This window comes from Falco peregrinus, chromosome 7, assembly GCF_023634155.1.
Source record: "Falco peregrinus isolate bFalPer1 chromosome 7, bFalPer1.pri, whole genome shotgun sequence".
Lineage (NCBI taxonomy): Eukaryota > Metazoa > Chordata > Aves > Falconiformes > Falconidae > Falco > Falco peregrinus.
The window spans coordinates 29,616,337-29,641,814 of NC_073727.1; the positions used below are offsets into that span (position 1 = coordinate 29,616,337).

At 41.1% G+C, this 25,478-nt stretch overlaps 1 protein-coding gene across 1 annotated transcript in view; it reads left to right on the forward strand.

Moving 5' to 3' along the window:
- Positions 1-20,191: 20,191 nt before the first annotated feature.
- RFX6 (regulatory factor X6) overlaps positions 20,192-25,478 on the forward strand; it is a 36,198-nt gene continuing 30,911 nt past the window's right edge. The window contains exons 1-4 of the mRNA XM_055810694.1: positions 20,192-20,390; positions 20,699-20,852; positions 22,368-22,491; positions 24,029-24,090. Of these exons, the coding sequence (XP_055666669.1) occupies positions 20,192-20,390; positions 20,699-20,852; positions 22,368-22,491; positions 24,029-24,090 (539 nt within the window). The remainder of the gene's footprint in view (positions 20,391-20,698; positions 20,853-22,367; positions 22,492-24,028; positions 24,091-25,478) is intronic.

The window sequence follows — 25,478 nt, forward strand, 5'->3', positions numbered from 1 at the left end:
GAAGCCCATTCAGTCAGATACTGTTAAAGGAGAAAGATGTTTTTCATCACTTTCTCTTTTAAACTGATCTTAATTGTGCTGTTTTCAAACCAACATACAGCAGAGAGCTAAATACTCTGCTAGGCATATGCAAAAGTTAAGGAAAGAAAGAAGAAATTTGGTTATTCAAAAGATTGGGATAACCCCTCCTCAGGCTGGACCTACTATGATCCAAGGGAGATTGCCCTGTCTGGAGAACTCAGCAGCATTTAAATAAAATCCCATCATGTGCGGGGAAGCTGATGTTTGTGTAAGTTAGGAGTGACTGCCCCTTCTCAAATTATTCTTGGGGAAGACATGAGCCACAAAGAAAGGAAGATGACCCAGAATTTTGAACTGAGTGGTTTGTTCCCACTTCTACCACTGTTTTCTTGTGCCTGCACAGATTTCTGCCATGACTTCCCAACCCTAGTCAGGGACTCATAGCCAGGATTCTGAAAGGTGCTCTCTCTCAAATTAAGTAGTAGTCTCAAATTAAGTAGGCCAAAATGCCTTAAAACTCTAGATTTAACCTTCTGATTCAAATCTGTGAAGCAGAGAACAATATTGCCTTTCCATTCAGATCACAAGCTCTTTAGAATAATTACTGTCCTTCACTTATGGTGACCCCCCAGATTATATAAGGTATTTTGATACAAGCAATAATAACATAACAAACAGGCAAGATAAAACAAGCTGAACTAAGCCAAGTAAGAGTGCAAATCAGTGCTGCAATAAAGGAACATACCTCTATTTAAAAGAGTATTACTTTTCATTTAACTCTGAGCCTGGAAATATTGTAAATGCTGTGGTTGCAGAAGCTGTAACCCACCAGGAAGCTGTTCAGTCAAATTGCCTCTGTCTGCTGCCATCTGCTTTCTACTCAAAAGCTGATGTGGTATGCGATTGCTTTGGCCAGCAAGCCACTTCTCAGTTTGTTTTGGGGCAGCAAGAAGCATGCTTGGAAGGCTTCCATGCAGCCCAGCTGCTCACTCATGGTCTTACTGAATCCCATGAGAGCTGCTGAGCCTCACAACCGAGGCTGAAAGGCCAGCTGACGGCTACTCTACTGAAATGAAAACCAGAGAGTCAATGTGAAGCTGTATATATATTGACTATAAGAATAATTTGAGAACATTTAAAAAAATAGAAATACCAAGGACAAAATGTGTGGAACTGCTCTCTAAAAACACCACTAAAAAGCCTGTGCAATTGGAAGCAACCACTGCTGCTAGCAGGGAAGCCATTACAAATGAGTACACCAACACCTTCCAGGCCAGGAAGAAGGAACTGTCCCTTGTGAAATCATTGTATTTTCCATGCAACCAGTTTATGGAGCCATTTCCTTTCAATATGATAGACTACATCTATACTAATAAAGACAGTAGACAGTGTTAAGGTCAAAACATTAAGAAGAGTAAATATTGGTTAGGATTGCCAGCTTTCTAGGCCAAAAGAGGCACTATATTTAACCCAATGATTTTAGATTACTGAGTTTCTCTTAAGGAAGTTTAAACAACTGAGAAGAAGAAAAAAAAAAAAAGCAGCAGCTATTGCATTACTTAATTTTAATTATCTTTTTTAAAATTCTTCTATTTACTGGCCCCCTACACAGCTTAATATTAAATATCAAAATTAAAGAATGGCAAGGAGGACAGCCATTACTTTGATTTGTGGTCTGTTATAAAAAAAAAAACTTAAAAATTAAAAACACATCAACAGTGCAATGGAATTTGGATGGAAGCCAAGTGGTCACATTAATTCCTGAGAAACAAACTAAGTTAATTTTCAAGTTCATTGGGTTTGTCCTCTAGAGGGTGTCAGCTGAGCTGCATGATGGGGAGGATGAGTCCCGTTTTTCTTTATCAGGTCACAATATTACAATGTTCCTCCTCACATTCTCCGAAAGCTGAATTTCCCCTGATGCAAAAGGCCTTTTTGGAGTACTTCTGGTGAAAAACTAAGATGCTGGGACACCCTCCTAGAGCAGGGCTGTGACTGTGTCTTCAGTGTCCTGCCTGGACTGCCAAGGCAGTCCTGGGCAGCCCCACAGTAATTTCTTTTTCAGAAAGTGTTTTAGTCCATAGTTGGTGTTGTGCATATTGAGTGCACCTCTGCTGTTTATGCTACAGTAGAACTGCAAGAAATTAAAGCAGAGTTCTGAAGGGGAAACATTTTTCTGAGTTCAGAGGAGAGATGTTTGTTTCATTTAGCTTCTTTCTCTGGTATCTTATTATACTTGGAATAAATTACAGGTCAAATACAATTTTGACATGAAAAATCAGGTGGATTTGAGTTTTATGATGTTGAGGACAAATACTTTTAACCATTGAATTTCTCTGTAATTGAAATCAAATTTCTCTGTAAATGAATCATTTTTTTCAAAATAATCTAGCAAGGCTGTTCCTATCCCACACAGCCAAGAAGATAGAGAGCTGCACAGGATGGATACAGAACAATTTTTCACAAAACCCAGCGTGGTAAGCATGACCCAGTTGATCGAGATGCCATTTTCAGAATTCTTCAGCAGGTTTTATTTCTTCCCTTTGATCGATCTCCTCCACTCTTGATTGGAAAACAAGAGAGCAAAAATGTCATTAATCTACTGACAATGCAAACATTTGGGCCCAACCTGTAGTGAAAGGGCCATTCAGATGGAAAGAAAACCTCTAGCTTAGGTATTTGGGCTTTCTCCTGAGAGGCTGGAGGCTGGGGGGTCCAATCCTTCTGCAAAGACTGTTTGTGATCCTATAGTGAGACCTTTGCTACATAAAGGAGGGGACTCAAGTTTTTCTGTTCCCAGTGCCCTCTATTCACTGGAATGTCACTGACGATTTGTTTGAGAAAGCCCTTCCAGCCTGAGCATTAAGAACCCGCCTCAGAGGGTCAGTATATTCAGAAATTCCAGAGGGTGTATTGCCTAGTATATTTGGCACGTTCTGGAAATGCCTATCTGCGAGAAAGTCAGGCTGGAGATCATCTCACATGAAAATGCTGATGTCAAGCAGGTATGAAGCTGATACTAAACCTCTCAACATTATTAATACCGAACACCCCTTAAAATAACATTAGGCTTATAAGTATTTAAAAATATGAGTGGCTGTAATTTTTAGACATCTCCAAAGCTGTGGACTGTGGGGGAACTGAGTGTATTAGTTTTGGATATAGGCTGTTAAAGGGACAGATAGCTACACAAATCCAAATAGCCATCTTGGTGGCCTTATGTTTATTCTCATTAAACCACTTCTGCAATAGTACTTACTGACTTTTTAACTCTTAAAGTACTTGTCCCACATAAATGCCTTTAAAAATGTAAGCACTTTTCTTCAGTCATTTTGTAGCTGAAACAGAACTGGTAATATTAATCAGTAATTAGAATAAGACAAATGAAAAAAATGTTCAGTTTGGGGACCAGGAACTGAAAGTCAGGTGGACCCTAATTTTAATAGAATGCTTTCAACACTAAAATATGTCATGGAAATTTTCGCTGGGTTCCTGGCCTAATCCTTCAATTACTATGTGCAAATATCAGCATAGGAAAGAATGAGAATTCATTTGCTTCCCTCTCTTACACACTTTATCAAGAACCTTTTGGAAAACACAGGTTTAAACCTCTTCGGACAGAAGAGAAAATCGAGTCCGTGTCTCCCAAATGTGCTGACTGACGGGATCTAGAATGGCATACCAGGGAAAGGGCTGGTTTTCACTTGCCCTGGTTTCATACAAGTCCCCATCTTGTCACTGTCTTGAAACCACACACCTGAGCAAATACATACCTTTTTACCTTCTCCCTGAACACTGAGTTATTTGGCACAGAGAAAGTTAATTTAGGATTGGACTAGATGATCTCCAGAGATCCCTTCCAGCCTCAACTGTTGTGTGATGCTGTGATAATGCTACTTGCAGTGGTGTTTTGGGGGGAAGAGCTGGTGTCCATAGCTGCCAAACTGAGGAAGAGCTGAGTGGGATTCAAGGCTCCTCTCAGTACAGGCTATTGTAGGCAGTCCTGAGTTCAGGCAGCTGGTCTTGGGGAACTCTATTTTTGAGAATCTAAAACTGCTCATGTTCCTACAGGAGGTAAGCTGTTAGAAGCTCTTCATTGAGCTGCAAGGAACTCTGCAGGCAAGGGACAAGATTTATGAAGGTAGATAGATTTTATGCCTTAGTTAACTCCATTCATGTTCAATGCTTAAATACATTTAAAATAGACTCTCCAACTTTTTGGACCCTAGGATTTCAGCTCTCAACTTATTTTGTCTTTTTTTTTTTTTTTTTTTTTGAGAATCAATTCAAGGTTGTCATTGTCACCCTTATTCTGGACTTTTTATTTATTTTGGTTTACTTTTGAGATCTTAAAAGATTTCAGCTCACCTTACAAGGTTTAACTGATTGTGTTATAGAAGTAAACATACATCTGCAAAGAGAGTACAGGCAGAACAGGTGACACTCATAAAAATTCCTTTCAGATAAGGAAAAGAACCCCAAGCAGCAGATCTGGAGGAGTCACTCTGGAGATTGACCTCAGTCGTCAGAGTGAAAGACTGAAAAAAAGAAAGGTTTCACAAATTAAAAACATTGGGAATGTTTCCTGCTAAAAAATTCACTTAAAACCTTGTAGTATAACATATCACTCTACACACTTCCTACAGAATATTGTGCATTGTTGGTTAAGGAGAGCTCACATACACAAAAATACTGCATTACTAACTTTGGCTAACACGAAAATAGGAAACAAGACTTTGCTTTAAGTCATTTCTGCTCCTTGACAGGAAATTGTTTTTGAAGATATATCACAAGAATGGAAAAAATCATTAATCTGCAGTTACTTCCCCAAGCATTCTACTTATCCACATCTTTTCAAAATACAATATAAAGCAGTTAACAGTACATAAACCCATGACTGATCTGAAGTTTGGTATTACATCTCTTTGCAGTCACCCAGCCTTTAAAGGTGAGATGGTAGAACAACAACCATTGCCTTCATCAACTAGAAGAAGAAACAAGTTATATCAGCAGTTATCCAAAAGACAGACAGAATTGACTAGAATCAACCAAGGACAGAAAGAAAAAGGCATTAGCTATGTGAATTTTTCAGTTTTTTGTTTTACTTCCCTCCAGAGTATTTTAATACATTCAATTTCCTGCAACTTTCAGGTACTCCCATGGTGACCTATGCTGATGAAATGGTTATTGCCACACAAGACAGAAATTGTGTGATTTCATATAAAAGCAAGGAAATTTTATATGAAAAAGAAAAAAGAAAGTTAGCACTTTCCTAGAGGTATATTTAAATATCTGTACTTTGGTTTTATAACTGTATATATCTTTATCTGTGTTTTCTGTTACATGGGCCCACTCAAAAATCTGAAAGGATAAGCATAAAACCTTGTATTATAAGTTGCTCTAAAGATTTCCCTTCCTTCAACAGCAAATGGGTTTTGAATCACCTTCATAATTCAGAGGGGCAGAGAAAAAAAATAGAACATCAGGAGCTTGAGGTCAGTGCGTGTACTGTTTTCCCATCTGTTTGTTCTTGTTTTTTTTTTTTAAATCAGTATGGTTTCCATCTTTTCACACATCAACTTGTTTACATAGATTTCCATCACTCACTAGGGAAGTTCTGTTTTTGCTTTTTTCCTAGTAATAAGAAAAATCGTATTTGTGAGGTACCTCAGTAAACCAAAACATCAACTTTAAAAAAGTCTTGATTTTAAGGAAACTGCAGCTGTGATTTCATAACCAATGGCTGCCGAAGTTGTACTGTGAACTAATAATAACTTTAAAATCCAAACTAATTTAAATCCTTTTTCTACCTCAAATACATTGAAATGCAGGTATTACTTTCTCTGAAACTGTAGAATAAACGTTCTTGCTTACATGGATGCAGAATTCTTTAACTTTTTGTCTACAAAGTTGTATGTGGGCAGCAGATTCTTAGACCCATAGAATGGTTTGAGCTGGAGGGGACCTTCAAAGATCATCCAGTTCCAACCTGCCTCCCATGGACAGGGACACCTCACACCAGACCAGGTTGCTCACAGCCCCATCCAGCCTGGCCTGGAACACTTCCAGGGATGGGGCATCCACAGCTTCTCTGGGCAGCCTGTGCCTCACCACTCTCATCGTAACAAATTTCTTCCTTATATACAAACTAAATCTACCCTTTTTTGAATTTAAAGCTGTTGTTCCTTGTCCCGTCACTATGGGCCTTGGTAAAAGGTCCTTCTTTGTCTTTCTTGTAAGCCCCCTTTTTATACTGAAAGGCCACAAAAATTTTCTCATTGCTCTTGAGACAATGTTTGACTTTTAAAAGGTAATGTCATTATTTCCACATACAAATATTCATAAATCATCAACCAGGCACAATAAAAACATGATGACAGTGATGATGATGATGGTAGGTAGCATTTCCATTAGCTCCCATTAAAATCTGAGAATATATCTGTAGGTTAATGAAAGGTGATTCATAATTACATGATTACAAGAGACGAGGCAGTAAGAAAGGTCTCTGCACAGGTACCACATCTAGTCCTACCTCATTAGTGAGAAATTAGGAAACAGAAAACTAAATTACTTTCTGAATTGCACCAAAGTAATTCACAGCTTAATTCTGCAGAGGTGTTTTGGCTACACTAGACAGATCTGTACCGTCAAGGACTGAACCATGACAGATCTGTGAGATTAACTGTGAGACTGTCATATTTAGGAATGCACCACATACCTTCAAATTCAAAACACAATGCAATCTGTTAGCTACCAAGGCCTTTGAAGACAGCTTTTTGAATGTATGGCAATGTAACATATGCTTTGCATTATTAAGATATAAATGTTAATGGAAGAATGAAAGAAAAGAAATGGAAAGAGCTCATCTGCAAGAAACGCTAGCTTTGTATATGTATGCAAGTAGCAAGCAAAAGCAAGCAGCTAGAACAAGAAAATCAATCACAGAATTATTTTGTCATGAGTACGACTGTCTATTATATTATAGTATTCCTGGCACAGCATTCAGTATATGTATGAAAAACTGTTCCTTACCCCTCCCGTTCCCTGTCTTTGCACAGATCATGCATTTTGATCATACGCTAATGTTCAGTGCTCGCTGGTGGACTGACTTAAAACGTAAAGAGCAGTAGACAATGAGGTGTCAAGTTGGAATGCCAGTAAAAGACTACCTTCTTGTATTTAAATATCCCAAGACTACGATAGCACCATTATTGTTTCTCATGCACAAAACCCAAACTCAAAACAACAAAAAAATCAACTATAATTGCAAGTGAGCCTTCTTAGTAGTAATTATTATACAACCTTTATTTTGATACCTAAATGACCAGTCCACTGTTAAATGACAGGCAAAACAAATCCCCTTCCCTACCAGTACTGACAAGAAGTACTTTTAAAATTAAATGGACTCGTTAATGACAGAACTTTTTTAAACAGTGCAGTCTCTGAAGGGAGGCAGAGTGAAAAGATGGATGAACCTGCTAACTTGACCCAATTTTTTTCCTAGTTGCCTAACACGTATCCAAAACGGTGTGGCCAGCAGGACTAGGAAAGTGATAGTCCCCCTGTACTGGGCACTGGTGAGGCCGCACCTTGAATACTGTGCTCAGCTTTGGGGCCCTCATTGCAAGAGGGACACTGAGGAGCTGGAGCGTGTCCAGAGAAGGGCAATGAAACCGGTGAAGGGTCTGGAGCACAAGTCTTATGCGGAGTGGCTGAGGGAACTGCGGTTGTTTAGTTTGGAAAAGAGGAGAGTCCTGGGGGATCTTATTGCTCTCTACAGCTACCTGAAGGGAGGCTGTAGGCAGGTGTTGGTCTCTTCTCTCAGATAACAAGCGATGGACAAGAGGAAATTGCCTCAAGTTATGTCATGGGAGGTTTAGATTGGATATTAGGAAAAATTTCTTCACTGAAAGGGTAGTCAAGCATTGGAACAGGCTGCCTAGGAAGGTGGTTGAGTCACCATCCCTGGAGATGTTTAAAAAACACGTAGATGTGGTGCTTAGGGACATGGTTTAGTGATGGACTTGGCAGTCCTGGGTTAATAGCTAGACTTGATGATCTGAAAGGTCTTTTCCAACATAAATGATTCTATGATTCTAACATGTCACTAGATATCATTGAGCCAGACAATGATTGTTGTATCACCTACCTTACCACTGATCAACAACATAAAAATTCCTTTATAATAGGATAAGAAAAAGGAGCACTCATCCTGGGCCTGTTCAGCTCTGGACAGTGATCTACACAGAGAAAAGTAAAATTCTCTACAGCAGTTTTGCATAGAAAATCCCGAACTCTGCCGCCAGGAGGTTGCCTATAGTTCTGCTTCTCAAGGGTTGAAGTCATTCTGCATTTTCTGGCATAGTAACCACACAGTAATCAGAAAACAAAAAATTGAAAAGACATTCAAAGTTTATCTAGAGAGGATCTATTCAAACAAATATTCACTTTAAAACCAATTTTATTCTGTGAGATAAGTAAAGAGGATGAAAGGAAAACATCCCTGGTTCATGTTCACTAATTGGAAAATTATGTTTCAGAGGATTTAACACAGATGCACAGCCACTGGCAATTTCTCTCCTAAACCCTTTTGCACAGAAGTACACAGCTTCCTCTGTGCTCACATTACAGACAGTGTCCTTGTTTGAAGACTAACTTAGGCACAGACATTTCAAAAGTACTTCTTCGAACTGCTTTTCCAGCACAACATTAATAGAGGGTTTGAGGAAGTTGCTACTGTTTCAGTAGCTATTAATGTGCCTGCTTTGACTTATATAAAATATCAGAGAAAAAAATCATTCATGTAGGTATTCAACAAAAGTTTCATATGTGAATTTTAGGGTCAGAATTGTTTAATACCATCAATCCAACTCAAAGTGTTTTGAAGAAACATAATCTCCAGAGTTTCTCATAATGAATTTCATTCCCATGAAAGCTTTCCTGTTCTCACCAGGTCTAGCCCTTGTTCAGTCTGCTTTATTTATGTTATTTCCCATTTGTAAACAGTGCACGTCCAAGTGCCTTGTTTTTAATGAAGTGTAGCAGTAACATTTGATTGGAATTTAGATAAATGAGCAGATTGATCCATGTCTTTTTTCTTCAAGTTTATAGGCATGTATATGAAAAATGATAATGTAGCTAGATAAAGACCAAAGGCTGGTCTTTGTTACCACATCTTACCAATTTTCACCCCAAAATAGGAAGCATTACGGGATCAACAAAGTTCTTTGTGAGATTCCTCTAACTGTTGAAATACAAATATTATGAGAAAATCTTTTGTGGAGACTTTATCAAGATTAATAGAAAGGCTGCATGGAAAAGTCAGAAAAAAACTTTGCCTATAAAAAAATAAGAGCTTCTTTGTCCTGTGCAAGATTATTTTAATGGTCCTTTTTATAAATATCAGCATATACTATTATTTTTATAGTTCCATAGTTTGAGACTGTAAGCATCTATAGCATACTAGACACTATACATACTAAGAAACAGTTCTTCCCCCCCAAAGACTTACAGGCTAACTGAAGATAAGGAACCCTTTAACTTCATTTTACAGACAGAGCAGGTGGCTTTTCCAAAGGCAAATCAGACTTGCTAAAAGCAAGCAATAAGACCTGTCTCTTATAGCACTCTTTTCTGAGTACCATCATCATAACCCACCCATCACTTCAGTACACCATTAATTTGAGCACACATTAGTTCAGATTGCAGTGGGATGTACTGCTAATCCTGCACAAATGTTCTGTTCACTTAATCTGTTGATAAGACACACAGCAAAGACCTTCCTGATGTTTTCAAAACATGTAGCAGGTTGAACAGGTGGTGCTGAAGGTGTTTTCGGTGAAGGAAAGGACTAGCTGAGGCTGGCTGGGGCTGAGGAGATACTCAGCCTCCTTTGCCTTGGTGTGTTAGAGTAGGAAATAAGCAAACTTGTTTATTAAACATCAGTGGTTTGGAAAGCACCCTTCCCACCAGGAACCTGACCATTACTGAGCATATCTAGCATCCCTTTACGAAGCAACCCATATACACACAGATCCTCTGCATCATGTGGGGCTTCACAGTGTGCCTTCTCCAGGGCACGGCTGGGTTTCTGTCCACTGTCCTAGCTATCCCAAGGTCTTGTTTTTGGCCAGCATTTACACTCAGAAGCTCTGAAAACAGTGTGACCGCTTTGTGGTTGAAGATAAGAGACATTTGACATCAAGCAACATTGCTCCTCTGACACAGATGACAGAGTTAGTTTTCCTCCTGAGCAGATTCCAGAATCTGTTACTGGAAAGAACCTATGATTTTACTTAGAGCACAATATTTCTGTGATTGTGTACACATGACAAACTGAACTTCTATCTATTGTTTATTTTGCAAAAAAAAGGAATTAATCAAGAGCCCATTGAAGCCAGTGGGAAGAATACTATTGCCTCTGGATCAGGCATTGAATTGCTCTGACATTGTCTGTCATTAAGTATAATACATATAAAGAAAGTTTTAAAAAATACTGTACAAATATATCATGCAGAAAAAATACCATATTTTTTTTCTTCTGTCCCAGAATTTAAAAATAATTGGCTATAATATACCCATTTCTGGCAAGCACCATTTTGTCAGTGACAATCAGGAACAGGTGACTGCAGACACTTGGTTCCTAACCTTAGAAAACTCTTGCAGGAATTATTATAACTCAGAGATCAGTGAGTGCATGAATCTCTCTCCATCCAGGAAACTGAGATGCAAAGCCTCACCCCTGCATCCCAATACAGAGCATATGTTACCAATGGGAATGCAAAAGGGCAAGCAGTGATCTTGTTTCCAGGTTAATTGAGGGCCTGAGCAACTCCCAAGTGAAGGCACCATCTGTCTCTGAGGCTTTCTGTAGACTGTGGCTAACCAATCTCTCTCTCAAAAAAAAAGATTTTATGGAGTGAAAAACAGAATTATCCAAAGCAACAGAACACCAGACTCAGCTACATGCAGTCATTAGCACTTAGCAGATTCCTAGTGCAGCATGATTCTGTTCACATCTAGCAGGAAGAACGTTGGTAATATTCCATGAAAGACAGAAGACAGAAAGTCAAGCCTGGGATTTTAAAAAAATATATATATATACATTACAGTTACAGCACTGTAAAGTTGCACAGTAATTGTGTGAGATCATTTGTTCAAAGAAGGCTACGTAAATCTAAAAAGCACCTTTTGTCAGATGCACATCACTCATGACAACTATGAATAGGTCTGTGGTTCCACAGGCAGTTCAGCAGATCTTATTGCTGCAGAAGTGAGGAAATCTTGCTCACCTCCACTCTCACATATCCTCTCCCTCTTCTATCCTACCCCATCCCTCTTCCCTTTCCCTCAGTCCCAGCTATACTGTCCAACCCATATTCTGGCTCTCATCACACTCCCTTGCTGATTTAAGTCATTAAAAAGTCAGAAAGCTCTTCATTGATTTTTCCTGGTCTTTTTTTCTGTTACTTCAGTGAATTAAACTGACACAGAAGTGTCTGACAGGTGCTGAAGCTGGCACAAGGTTAGCAGCTGGAGTGTGCGGCCAGGTATAGGGTGGACAGAGAGACACAGAAGGGGAAAACAACCTGTTTTCAGCAGTGGTGAGCTGTCCGTGAATACAGCATTTTAGGGAGCTGTATCCAACTGGTGGTACAGCCTTTAGGACTCAGCTTTAAATAAAGAGAATAGTCCCCTGACTTTAGTGGTTTGCTTCTGTTAACACCTATTCGGCAGTTATTTGCAGATAGGCTAGGTATACAAGAACAAGTGTTGCTAATAGAGCTGCTTGGAGTATCTGCAGAAACTCTCAAAACCACTTCTTCAAGGGTGAACATATTGTCTACCCTCAGCTCTATTCTTGGATCATTCACAGGGAAACTGGAGATGTTTGTATAGCTGCCCAGTGAAAAACTCAGCTGGTCTCCTTACTTTTCTTTTCCTGGATGCTGCCCACCAAAGCGCAGTGCAAATACATGAATAGTGAAGTGGCTGTTCAGTCTGCAAGCTTGTAGGAGCACATACTTATATGAATACAAACATTTTCTCCCAGTTTGGCAAAGGAAAATAGAATACGTACTGAAAAATAGTGTTTTAAAATCAAGATAAGTAACCTGAGATAATTGTCTAACATCACCTTGAGAGAGAGGTAAGCATGGGAAATTTTTACTTCCATGTAGCTACATAAGGTCAGACCATGAAGTCTTCACCTGCAGTTTACCTTGATGACCTACAGTGTGGAGTTTCCCTGTGTTTGCAGAGCATAGAGACATGTGAGCAGTGAAGGAGTTAGTGTAATACAAACATATAATGATAGTTCATTTATTTTGAAGTTTGCTCTTTGGAGAGAAAACCAGAAGTGTCCACTTCTATACAAAACAGAAATGGGGTTTCATTTAAGGATCGTAAACCCAGGTAATAAGTAAAATACCTAAACGTAAAGAGACAGACAGACAGTCTGGCTTTATCAGCTGGAGACAGAGCAGGGAATATATTATTAAACATCACCATCTACTGGATGCCAGCATTTGTTTCTTACAAAAGGAACTCTAAGCTTCTATGCTGGACTGACTTGTCAGACAAACTTCTGCTTTCGCAGTGCTGACACTGCTCATATAGTCAAGCAAGCCAAGGTTTGTGGACCCTTTCAGCACCAAGTTGGAAAAAACCCACACCAGCACCCACCCATCCACAGCCCCCACCACTGAGCTGCATGGCTGTCCCCCTGGGTAGTTTGTGCTGACTGCATCCATAGTTCTGAACATTATCTGCTCACTCTTGGCTGCAAGTTTAGCTGTATTTGTGTGATTTTACAGCATCAGGACTAGCAGCAAGGCTCACAGAGCTTGTTAGAGGGAAAAAGGCACCAGTGCAGCTTGCACTCACCTGCTACAGCTCCTGGGCTGGACCAGCTGGACAGTGAAGGGTGCTCCTTCCCTTCCCCACCGAGAGCAGAAGTCCCTGGCTCCACAGTTAAGGGTGGCCCTTTCCTTCCCTGATGCCCCCCCCCCCCCCCCCCCCCCAGCTCTTTGCATCTCTCCCCAACTTCCTTTTCTTCAAGCTTCCTAGAAGTCACAGTGCTATGTGGAAGCAATGGATGATATGAGTATCCTCCTTTGTGGTAGAAGAGACATCTAATGGAGAAGTGCTAAAACTTTGAGGGCCCTCCTCTTTCTTTCCCTTTGCTTTCTCTAAGGTTTCATTTGGTTGCATTCACACAACTGGTGACTCAAACCACCAGAACTAAACAATTTATTTAGAAAAAGTTGCTGAGGAATAAGCACCTTGAGAAGGGCTCAGAAAAAAGCTGCAATAAACACGCAAAGGCAAAGAATTTTTTCCTTATAGTGAGTGATGAACTAAAGCCATCATTACAATTAGTTTATCAAAAAGAATGACTGGATAGCTATTGGAAACAATAAACCTAAGATTACGGAGGATTCTTCAATGCTTTCTCCCTTTAATTCATAGATACATATTTCTTGAAAGACATTTGTGTGATTAAAAAACTTATTCCTGGTTATATCCTTTCAAAAGGCATTGGCAGGGACTGGGCAAAATGCACAGGGGCTTTTAGCTTAGTGCACTGTTACTTCTTTTTGTCAAGGGCAAAATACTCTCAAGAATTAAACACCGAGATGTGGCAAGGACTAAAACAAATGGGAAAGCTGCCTGGTTTGAACTGTTGGTAGCTAAAACTGTTCATTGTACCGAGTCACAGGAAACCAGAAATGGGGCTTCAGAAGGAGCTGGATTCATGCTGTGTCAAGGCAGAGAGAATGACAAACACTGACGATAATGAGAAATTACTTTATTATTTCCTTGAGGAGTACTGGTACGTACCCTACTGTATTATTGTACTGTCAGCATATTTGGAAAGAAATAGGTGTTAGAGTGTACTAAATAGTCCTGAGGTCAACACAGCATCAGAGCTTCTGTATAGTTCACATGTCTGGGGAGGATAAGAGGTGAAACAGTTTCCAATACTTAGGTAAACATGGTGAAGTTACACAGGAACAGATCAGTAACAAATTGTATCTCTACTGCTGCATTTATCTTCCCAACATTTTTCAGTTCAACACACAGAATCCCTCAAGCAGATTGCTGTTTCTGGCAAGTCACACTGACATAAATGAAGTTGAAAACATTTTGTTTCAATGTGCTGTGTTGGCAACAAGAAAAAAGGAATGATGCAGTAAGATGAAATGTTGCAATCCCTGAGTGCTGATATAAAAGACATTTCACATGTAAATTATTGAAAAATAATTCTACTGTGCTACAGGGCACATGCATCTGAGCGTTTACTCTAGACTGTACAGCAGAATCTTTTGAATTTTGGTGGGATTACACCTTTACAAAAAACACCTAAAACTAAGCAAGACTCCCTGGACTCTCAGTACAGACAAGGAATAGGAGATTTGTGAAAGGATGATTTGTTTCTGTGGCTAATGTGCCTGGTATGAATTATTCCTGGGAGACACCTTTTCTTCTCCACTGCCTATAATGGGAGACTGAGGTGACCAGAGTAGACTCAGAAAACGAACTCAGAGACAAAGGTAGGCGAGAGGTATCCCGTGTTTCAGGGACAAATCACAGAATCACAGGATCATAGAATCATAGAATGGTTTGGGTTGGAAGGGACCTTTAAAGATCATCTAGTCCAACCCCCTGCAATGAACGGGGACATCTTCAACCAGATCAAGTTGCTCAGAGCCCTGTCCAACCTGACCTCAAATGTTTCCAGGGATAGGGCATCCTCCACCTCTCTGGGCAATGATTGGAATTAAATACACACACACACACACACACACACTTATACATACAAGTGCAATTTTTGAACAGGAATATAATAAAAAGCTAGGTATATGTAGATATATCTTTCAACAGTTCTACTTCATAATTTAGATTTCACTCAGTAATAAGCAATATTGACAGGATCACAATTCTCAACAGAAACACCACAAAATGATAATAAAAATTCCTAGGCATTAGCAATGCTGTAATGTCCATGGTACCTACGGCTCCAGCTAGCCCAGCTCTGCATCTGCAACCTCCCTTCTATCTCCCAAAAGCTGAGACCATACATCTTGGGTGGACTGTCCACTCCAGCACCATGGAGCATAAATGTGGGGCAGGATTGTCCACCTGTCCAGCAATGAGCTGGAGCACACAGAGCTGCTGCTCAGAGGCGGTTGTAGGTCTCAAAAGAGGATTGAGCAAAGGAGCGGTGTTGTGCTGGGATAGTCAGTGTCTTAATCCTGGGAACAGGAGAACAGGACAAGGAGTCTCAGTACCCTCTGGTTCAGCTTACTCTGCAGCCTGTACCAAACAACAGTCAACAAGAGCTCAAATGATAGTTAATAGTGAGAAAAAAGAAAATTATATCCCAGACAAACACAAACCACCCTGAGCCTCCCTGGACTCATCTCCCAACAGTTCAGCAGCGCACAGCACTGTTTCATCTAGTGTCAGGAAATGTTGAAACAGTGCTTCCCAGCACCCTGTCTAAGGCCCCGCTCAGCAGAAACCAACCACCTGACTAAGACAGCATGGAAGCTGTGTTTACAGCTTCCTGGGAAACTTGAAAGCTACCTCTTCTCAGCAGCGAGTGTTTGAAACACAGATGAGAATCAGATTTAGCCTTTTCTTTCTTATGGCATTACTAGCTTAAATATCTGTTTTTTAGGCACAATATGAAATATCTTGCTGTAAAATTACTGCTTCTTTGATACCTAAGACACCTATAGAAAATCTACCTGTAATCAACTGAAGTATGGGGATATTCTCCGCATCTGCTGCATTACTTTCTAGATGCTGCTGCACTGATTCATGCACAGTTCAGGGAGAAAAGGAGTCCCTGCTGAGGAAGGTTAGTCCAAGAGTCCATTCTTCTAAGTACATTGAGGCAATAGATGGACAATAGCTTCAAATCTATTTTAAGTTAGATCCCCAAAATCTGTTTCTAGCATGGAATCCATCTTGAAAATTTTGGGTTTTCAGCTTAGAGATGTTTGCTAAAATGGACTCAGAGCACTTTCATAGCTATACTAGCCTTGGAAGAGAGTGCAAGGATAAGAATGCTAAGCGATAATGAAAGCAGTACGTTTTGTGTATATGAAATATGACCTTTCCATCAGGATGAATGCTTCTGAGATTACACCAAACCCCAGAAAACTAGGAATTAACTTCTTGAGGTAAAAAGAGTAGTACACAGTGTGCTAGTTATTTTGTAAGAGATCTTTTCAGTTGCCTCAAATCAACACCTTCAATAGGCAGGTGAGACAACTCACATTGAAGGTCCAGCAAACAGAAGATGGACTCGTGGTGACTCTCTTATGCTGGAATATACTTCAGAATGCATCAGTGAGGCAAAGGCTCTAGGGAAGTCAGGTAAATAAACAAAAATAATATAAGTGTCACTGAAGGCAGAGCTGAAGTCTGGTTTGGCAGACTGTTAAAAGGACTTCAAAATGGAAGCAACATGGTACAAAGAGAATGGTAGGAACCGGATGGAAGCAGGAATGGTCTGAAAGAAGGTAATGAAGGACGAAATAAATAAGACAGAAGATGAACCAAAGCTAGGGCAATGGTTTGAGTTCCAACATCATGAAGGTATCATGCTTTAAAGAAAATTGTTAAGTGTGAAGAAAACTACTTGAGACTGCAAACCTGTGGACGGCTCCCTGGGCTTTTTGGCTGGGTTTGGCAGTCCATCTTGGGAGTTCCACAGTGCCAAGTAAAATACTACAGATGTACCATGCAGGTACCAGAAATATGATGATTCAAACTACTCTGAGAACTCCCTGACAGCAAAGCATGACATGTGACTACTGAGTAGGTATACCCTGAGGAATGGAAAAGAAATCCTCCGTGGTGATACAAACCAGCAGAGATAGGTTCAAGCAAAGAGTGAAAAATAAGTTGAAAAGGGTTGGGAGGCAGAAGCAACACTGGAAGACACAAAGAGATACAAGAAAATGGTACAGTCAATTTAATCATACTGGTTTGTTTGTAGTAATGAAATTACAGAGAGTCAGAAGACATGGTAACAGTCCTCAAGTACTGAAAAAGTGATGAAAATATAATAACAGTAATCATGTTCTTAAATAGACAGAAAAAAGAAGCAATGGACACAAGCTGAAGGGAGATTAACACCAATAAATATTTTTTATTGCCAGATGACCTGGGTGTGATGTGATCCTCCATCACCGGAGATTTTTAAGAACAAGTGAAACAAACAATTTTGGGAATCACACAGGTATAATGATACCTCTCTGTAATCCTGCCTTGTTTCCACTGGATGCGGTGGGGTGGACAAGATGATCTCTATCAGTCCATTAAGTCCTTCAGCACTATAGTTTATGACTGTGAAAATGAAACTGAATAAGCAAAAGTTTCAAGAACATCACCAGGAATAAGATACTGAACTTGAAGTCTGTCCACATGGCCAAGCACACCTACAACACTAGTATCGATAGGAGGGACAGGCCCATAATGACAAGAGTCATAGGCTGGCTCAGCTGAGTAGCAGTCCCTGTGACTTTGAAACAGACACAGCACCAAGCTCTGACTATAGAAAAATATTTTCTATGAAGCAAAAGGATTTGGCTGTTTTATTGCTGCATGAGTGATACCACAATTTCCTTTTGCTTGCCAGAATTTATCTTTCTGTCCTATAAATTACTTTAATTGCCAATGATTTCATATAGAATCCTTTTAAAACAATTTGAATTTATTAAAGAGCACTGTCGGTCCCCTGTCAAAGGAAATTTTTTAATATTTAATTTATTGTATGCTACTTATTTAAAAAATCCCTTATTTCTATTAATTATAGAGTACCTATGTTTGCTCACGTATTGGCACTGGATGATGTACCTGTACCATGACACATGATTCTCATGCATGCTTTAAATATGTGTTTACTTAAGAGCACTGGCCTATACACTCTTCTTTCTTTACTACTGCAAACATAAGCTAAGTTTTATACAAAGCTCGTAACACTGCACAACAATCTTTCACTGGCTTTGAAAGAGCAAGTAGGGGACAGTTTGTATGAGCCAGGAAAGGCTACTAGGTCCAAGGAGAACTTCTGTTTACTGAAAAAAACTCCTAAAAACATCATCAGTTTTAGGTAAAGCTAATTAAATCAGTGCCTGGCCCTCAGAAGGGACAGGAAGGCACTACAAATGGTCGTTGCCCCAAGGTGGAAACTAACTGGTCCCTGGACCAGACTCCTCACTCTGTTAATCCCTTTGTTGGTGATGGCTAGAATTCAGAAGCATCACTGAGGATACGAACATTTATAACTCCATTCAGCTCCATATTACCAAAAAGACAATGGCACATAGTTTTGCTCACGAAAGATTCAACACAACAGTTAGTAGCTGGGAGGTTTACTTGTACTGTAGAAGTACTGATCCTTGTGGGCCAAATTCTGAAATACTGGGATCAGCCAAAAGTCACAGAGAAGTCAGAGGGTCAAACGCAATTTTACCATAACCTCAAAACAAAGCCATTGAAACCAGAAGCTGAACTATCTCAGCAAGTTGTACTAAGAACTGATGCACTGACAAAGTCATGTATAGACACAGGCATATGGACAACATCATGTATAGTATCACACATGATGTATGAAGGGGACATGGGAACAGTGAATGAATGTTTGAATAGAGTAACCAGTAAGGAAGGAAATATATTTTACACAGTTAAGGGAAAAGGAAAAGGTGCAAGTAGAAGCAGCAAGAAGTTCAGGCTAAATGCCATTTTTGACTCTGGGCCTCTCTCACAGGTCTGCCGCATTTCTGAAGTCTGTCATTCATACTTATGACGTGGTTTTGGGCCTTTTGGCAGATATGGGCACACCTGGCATTTTGTTAGATATAGATGCAATAGCTGGTCTGGTAATGCGTCTGTGCACGAGTCAAGGTGGTAACATTCTGCTGCTTTGTACTGCTGGTGGGATCAATGACTTGAGGTGCAACGGCGATTGGAAGAGTAGAAGGAAGAACAGCTCTTCACAAGCTTTGTGCCTGTGACAGCCCAACGCTACTTGGTGGCTAGATGAATGACTAACATTCATCTGATACAGCATTTCAGGGCTGCTTGCCACCACAAGCCATACTACAATTTCCCAGCCTTTACCTGGGAGGAGACGTGCAAGATTTTGCTTTAACGGGGATGTATTTAAACAGTGGCTGTTGCAGTGATCAGGCTCATTTTCCATCCTACTGAGCACTTTGCTCTCTGGAAAAAGCAGAGACCACGGTTCTGTGATCACCCCCCGTCATCTATCTCAGTCAGCGTGCTGGAACGGAGCAAAGACACGCCTGCCAGATCTGCGTGACTTATCTGTGCAAAATCTAGATGTTTTGTTCCTCTGTGTGACCTATTTGTACAAAATCTAGATGTTTTGTTCCAACACCCACGAGATTACACGAGGAAATAACGAAATACTGACAGCAACCGCTGGTGCCCGGGAGGGTCCCGCGGCCTGCCAGCCCGGCCGGCTCCCCCGCGGGGTCTTGTGGCTGTCGAGAGGCCGCTGCGAGGCGTGGGCCGCCCCTCGCCCTCAGCCGGCGGCCATGAGGGGAACCCCGCGGCCGCCCCCCGCCTCGGCCGCGACGGGCCCGGGGCTACCGCCTCAGGCGGGTGCGGGGCGCCGCGGGCAGCAGTTCGTCATCGGGTGCCCCGCCCCGCCCGCGCCTCCGCCCTGCCCCGCCCAGCCCGGCCCGGCCGAGCGCGGCGGCGGGCGGGAGGCAGGGACGGGGACACCTCCCCGCTGCCGCCCGACAGCGACCTCCGGGACCCCGTCCACGGCAGAGCCCCCTCCGCAGGCGCGGGGGAGCTGCCGGGAGGGAGGGAGAGGCCCCCGCGGGCTCGGCCGCCTCAGCCCGCACGGGAGCCATGCAGTGTCCCTGGACGGCGCCGTAGGGCACACCTGTCCCCCGCCGCCGCCGCCCCCGCATCGCCTCTCCTCCCTCCCCTTCACGCTGCCGGCGTCCGCGCTTCGCAGGTGACGGAGCCCCGCAGAAACGGCGGGCGCGGCCCATGCCTCAGCCGACGTCCCCCGCTCCCTGAGGCCGCCGCGCCGCCCCGTCCTGCGCCGTCCCCTCCCGCCGCCCATGGGCGCCGCCCGCGCCGCGGCGGGGCAGAGCAGGTGCCGGTGAGGAGAATGGCCAAGGGACCCGAGCCGGAGGGCGCCTTCCTGCGCCTCCCGGCCGCGCAGGCAGCGTCCCCCGCCGCGCAGGAGGATTGCTACGCGGACCTGGTGGGGCGCGGCTTGCTGCCCTACGCCGAGGAGGAGCTGTGTGCCGCGGCGGGCGCCGAGAGAGGGCACCCGGAGCCGGCGCTGCCCGCCGGCATCAAGTCCGGTAAGGGACGGGGTGCCGGCAGCGCTCCCGTCCAGCCCGCGGCGGGGCAGGTGCGGGCAGGCGGGGCGAGGCGCGGCTGGCGCCAGAAGCGCCGTTGCTGCTCTGGGTCCGGCGGGGACTCGAGGGGAGGCGGGTGCGGCTGCCCGGCCGCGGGGCGGCGGGGCCCGGCCCTCAGGCAGCGGCGGACCCGGCGGCCGGTTAAACGGGTGCCTGCGCGGCCGCGTCGGGGGCAGGCGGCGTGCTGCCTGGCCGTAACGATGCCCTCGGGTTTTTCTTCTTGTCCCGTCCCGTCCCCCCCCCCCGCTCAGAAACACACTTTAACATCGAAGGCCTCTCCTCGGAAGAAGATGCAGATACCCGCGACGGCGCACTAAAACCCGCGGACCGGAGCCCGTCTACGAAGAAGAGCGTCACGCAGATGATGAAGGACAAGAAGAAGCAGACGCAGCTTACCCTGCAATGGTAGGGCTCCGGCCGGCAGCCCCGCTGCCCTGCGCGGCCACCGGCGGCTCCGGGGCGGGGTGTCCGCCGGGCCCCAGCGGAGCGAGCCGGCGAGGAGGGTTATCTCTCCCATTCTTCTAGAAACATTTGTCGTTTGTGAGGTTTTGGGGTGTTCTGTTAGTTGTTGGTTTTTTTTGGTTTTTTTTTTTTCTTTCCGTAAAGCTTCGCCTACAAATAACGACGTCTGCTTCCAGATTTCTGAATTTTTTAAATTAGCAGAGGTTTATCTGTTAACCGAAATCTCTGTCACAGTCACAGGCTGTCACAGTATTCTCACAGTACATGGCTGTCGATGAAATGTATTGAAAAAATGTACAAGTGAAACATTACTTAAGCATCACGTTTGTGAATGGATGTTTTAGTTATCCGTTAAGGCTATGACTGTTAGATTTTCACTGTCTTACATTTTTTTGCATTGTATTCTACTGTCCATGGAAGCCCTAACTTTACTTCATTTATCTGGGCAAGAATTAACCAATAAGAAGTCAAATTCTGCAGATATTAGTTGAAGTTAGGGGGGAATGCAGCCGTATTAAATGGGAATTTAGTTACCAAATGCAGACTGTAAATCTAGACTTTTCCATCTAACTGAAAAACGAGAGCAATCTATATTGCCCAGTTTCTTAGTCTAGTTTACATCTGACTTCTGAGTATAAATTGTAAGGATTTGAGTCTGGTGAGTCAATGCAAAATTATTCAGCATGCAGTGTTTACTACATGGTATTTTCCTACAGATGTATGTAATTTAAGAAATAAATTTATTGCATATCATCCCAGGAGTAGCAAATAGTGTAAACTGATAAAGAAAAGAAACAGGACAACAGTGGATACCCAGCTGTTGCCAAGAGTTCAGTTCAAGTAAAGGCAGCCATTTTTTGCTTCAGTTTTTATTATTTTACTTTAATGACCGTCACTAAACAGTTGTATTCTGTAAACTGATTGGGAAGCTACATAAAAATGCACATCCTTCAGAAAAAGCCAGTTCTTTGCTTTTCAGTGTGGTCTGGTCAAGAAACAGGTTCAGGTCCAGTGTGAAAATAAAAAAGCAAAACTAGGAAGAAAAGTGGCATTAGCCCAGGTGTTAAAGATACAGTGGGAACAAAAATACAAGTTCAAGCCCCTATTCTCTTCAAAGGACAGTCTTAGAGCCAAGTCTTACATAGTCTAGTTAGTGCTCTTATTTTCAGAGCAAAGCTGGCTCTTAGGTGTTGATAATTTAATTATTTGTATAAAGCCTAAAAGTCCAGACATTGAAAAAGACTCATTAAGAAAAGGGACTTGGTCCCAGGTTTTCTGTATTCTGCAACTAACCTAAGCACCAAGTGTTGTTCAGAAGAAACCCATCTGTGTGTTCTTGTGAAATTCTTTGGTAAAATTAAAAAAAAAAAAGAGGGCAGTACCAAACCCCAGGGGGAAAATAAAATCGGGAGACATGGCATATTGCTTCTTACTCTGTCAGTTTCTTTCTCTATCCAGGCTGGAAGAAAACTATATTGTCTGTGAGGGAGTTTGTTTACCAAGATGCATCCTTTATGCACATTATTTAGACTTCTGCAGAAAAGAGAAACTGGAACCTGCCTGTGCTGCAACTTTTGGGAAGGTAAAGAATAAATGCCTTCATAATTTGCTAGATTAATTCCTTGATAGAATCACAATTTAGAACACCTGTGTCAAAATTCCTCTCAAATTCACGTTTTCTACTGCTAATGTACATGGAATCAGACTAACTACACTGTTTCATATGAAGGGATGTCATGACATCAGCTTTAGGAAAATGAAACTGAAATTCCCTTTGATATATTGTTATTTCATACAAAAAAAGGCATTCTCTCTGAGAGCTTTTTTTCTTTTCCTTTTTGATGGTGACATTAATAGGGTTCTTTCCACAAAACCAGATCTGACATGCAAGACACTTTTAATTATACTAAAGGCAGTGTAAAGTGAGATGTGACACAAGGAGCAATACAAGAAAGGGAGTAAAAATTAATAACACAAAGAGCTCCTGAATGAAGAATTGTTGATTCATCCTCTTTTCTTCCCTTCCCTACAATTAATCCTGAAATCATTTAATGAAAGGGAGATGTGAACTCTCCGAATTAAATCCTGAGTAGTTAGTGAAACAGGAAACCAAAAATGCTTCAAGGATCATCTTTTTTTTAAACACTGTTGATCTAGTCATTGTTCATACATTGCAAAATGCATTAATTAAATAATAATAATGGATTTAAAATCTGGTTCATAAAACGTTCACTTACTAATTTTTTCCTCTTGAATTGGATATGCTGAGGAAGTATATATCTAATTTTCATTACGCAGTTTCAGTATAAATGAGGAAGACAATAGCTTTCCATTTATACATTGTTTTGACAGTGATCTGTCTATTAGATGTATCTAAGAGCTGTCCCTATTACTGAATTATTATTTTACTTAATAAACCTTTTGCCGTAAGCGTAATTTTTTACAGGAAGAGTAGGATGTTTTTAGGGCACTAATCTCATCTCAGGACTCCAGTGACAGAATGTTTTGCTTGACTTAGATTAAATGACATAACGTGAATTCCTTATGTGCAGCATAGAGCTAACAGAAACTTTCACAGGGTTTCAGTAAGCATAAATAAGTTTAAGACTGTCCTGCTCTTTGATAGCGGAGGACACAGAAGCACCTGTGAGGTAAATATTTGCTTGCTTTAACCTTCAGATCACACTTTTCAAATAAAAAAAGAATTTATTTTCAGTTGTTTGACTTTGAAAAAAGAATAGCTAGAGGGCACTGCTTTCCCTGGTTCAGTTTAGATTGCTGAAGAAACAGATACAGTTGTACTTTAGGGAATGTAACAGGATCCTGGTGAAGAAAACTAGATTTTAAATTGTAGAAGTGAAAACAGAAAGGAGGAACAGGTGGGGAAGGGTGGGAAGGAGTTTATGAATGGGAATAGTGGAGATACAAAGCAAGGTGGATGGTGGTGGAAGGACCCCTGCAGTGTAAACCATGCTTAATTGTTTATGTTGTGACATAAGTATCACAAATATTTATCCATGGACTACATTAGACCATATATTTACACTACCATTTTCCTACGAACGGATTACTAAGAAAGCGTACCAGTGTTAGAAGTTAATAGTTATTTTATCTTTTAGACCATTCGCCAGAAATTCCCTCTCCTTACCACAAGGCGGCTTGGAACAAGGGGCCATTCAAAGTAAGGCGCAACTGTCTGTGTATCCATGTATAGAATACGTTCTAGAAATGACATGTATTTCCATGTCTCCATAATATATACTAATTGGCAGGGGGGTTGTTCAGATGACAAACTGCAAGTGGTAACTTCCATGGACATGATGAAACTGATAGAGTTTGAGTATGAAAATATTACTGCAGGCACAATTTTTAAAATTAAACTGAATAAGCTTCTAAAACTTGTTATATTTAGAGCCATGCATTTATTGAAAATGTATGTCAGAATGTTATATATGAAAACCATCATATAATACATATATCTTTTTTACAGCTGCTTGTCTTTCTATAAATAACGTGCAATGTTTTTATTTGCCTTTTGCAAACCTAACAACTTTCATTGTGTTCTCTACATAACAATATGGATTATTTTAAAGACACTAGAAAAAAGAATTGTATTAAATTAAGAAGAAGGTATACATCTGCTCTTTGCTGTGGATAATTTATAAAAACTCTGAAATGTACACAAACTATAGTGCAGTCATTTCATTAATAATGTATCCAATTAATTTGTATATTTGATCTGTGCAATATTAGGCTGTAGGTATAAATCACAGATAATTATATATCACCTGTGATGAAATCTTTATTAGTTGTGGTTCTAGCATTATGCTTTTGACCATGATAAAGTTAGTGTTAAACTATGGTGAACAATGTAACAACATATTCGCTTCCATTCACCCTCCCTTCTATGTCCTGATAGCAAGACTGCTGAGGAAGGACTGATAAATTGTCCCCAGTCTATTTTGGTTTTTAATAGGGGAATGCTACTTCTTAAGGAAATGAAAAACCGTGTTGTGTATTGATGTAAGGAATGCAGAGAAGCTAAAATAATGCTTTAGGATATTACTAGTGTCAAGCTATGAGTTAGGCAATTCTAGGAAACTTCTATCCTTGTTTTGAGGGTCACAAATACAACAGTTCTCTGTATTGCCTGAAACCAAGACTGGCTCTGAGCTTTTCTGAGTGTTGCACTTTCAACTGTTACTTCAGTGTTTATCTATATCTGGCTTAAAAAAATATTTAAACCTTAAATATTGTGCCCATACCATTCAACATAAAATAGGACTAATTAAATAATTTTGTTCTTTTAAAGTAACTTTCCAAAAACTTAATGGTTTTCAATCTCAAATCACATTTAGACCAGATCCTTATCTGTATATTTCTATTGATTTCAAAATAGTTTTTCCTAAAAATAAGACATTGCTGTGAGGAACAAGTTAGCATAGGTATTGTGTCCATTTTTTTGTGTATACCCAGAAATTAAACATTTATTATTAATGACTATATTTTAGGTTATGCATGCTTTTAAATATGTGAGTAGCCCTAGGATTTTTCTCATGCTTAAATTAC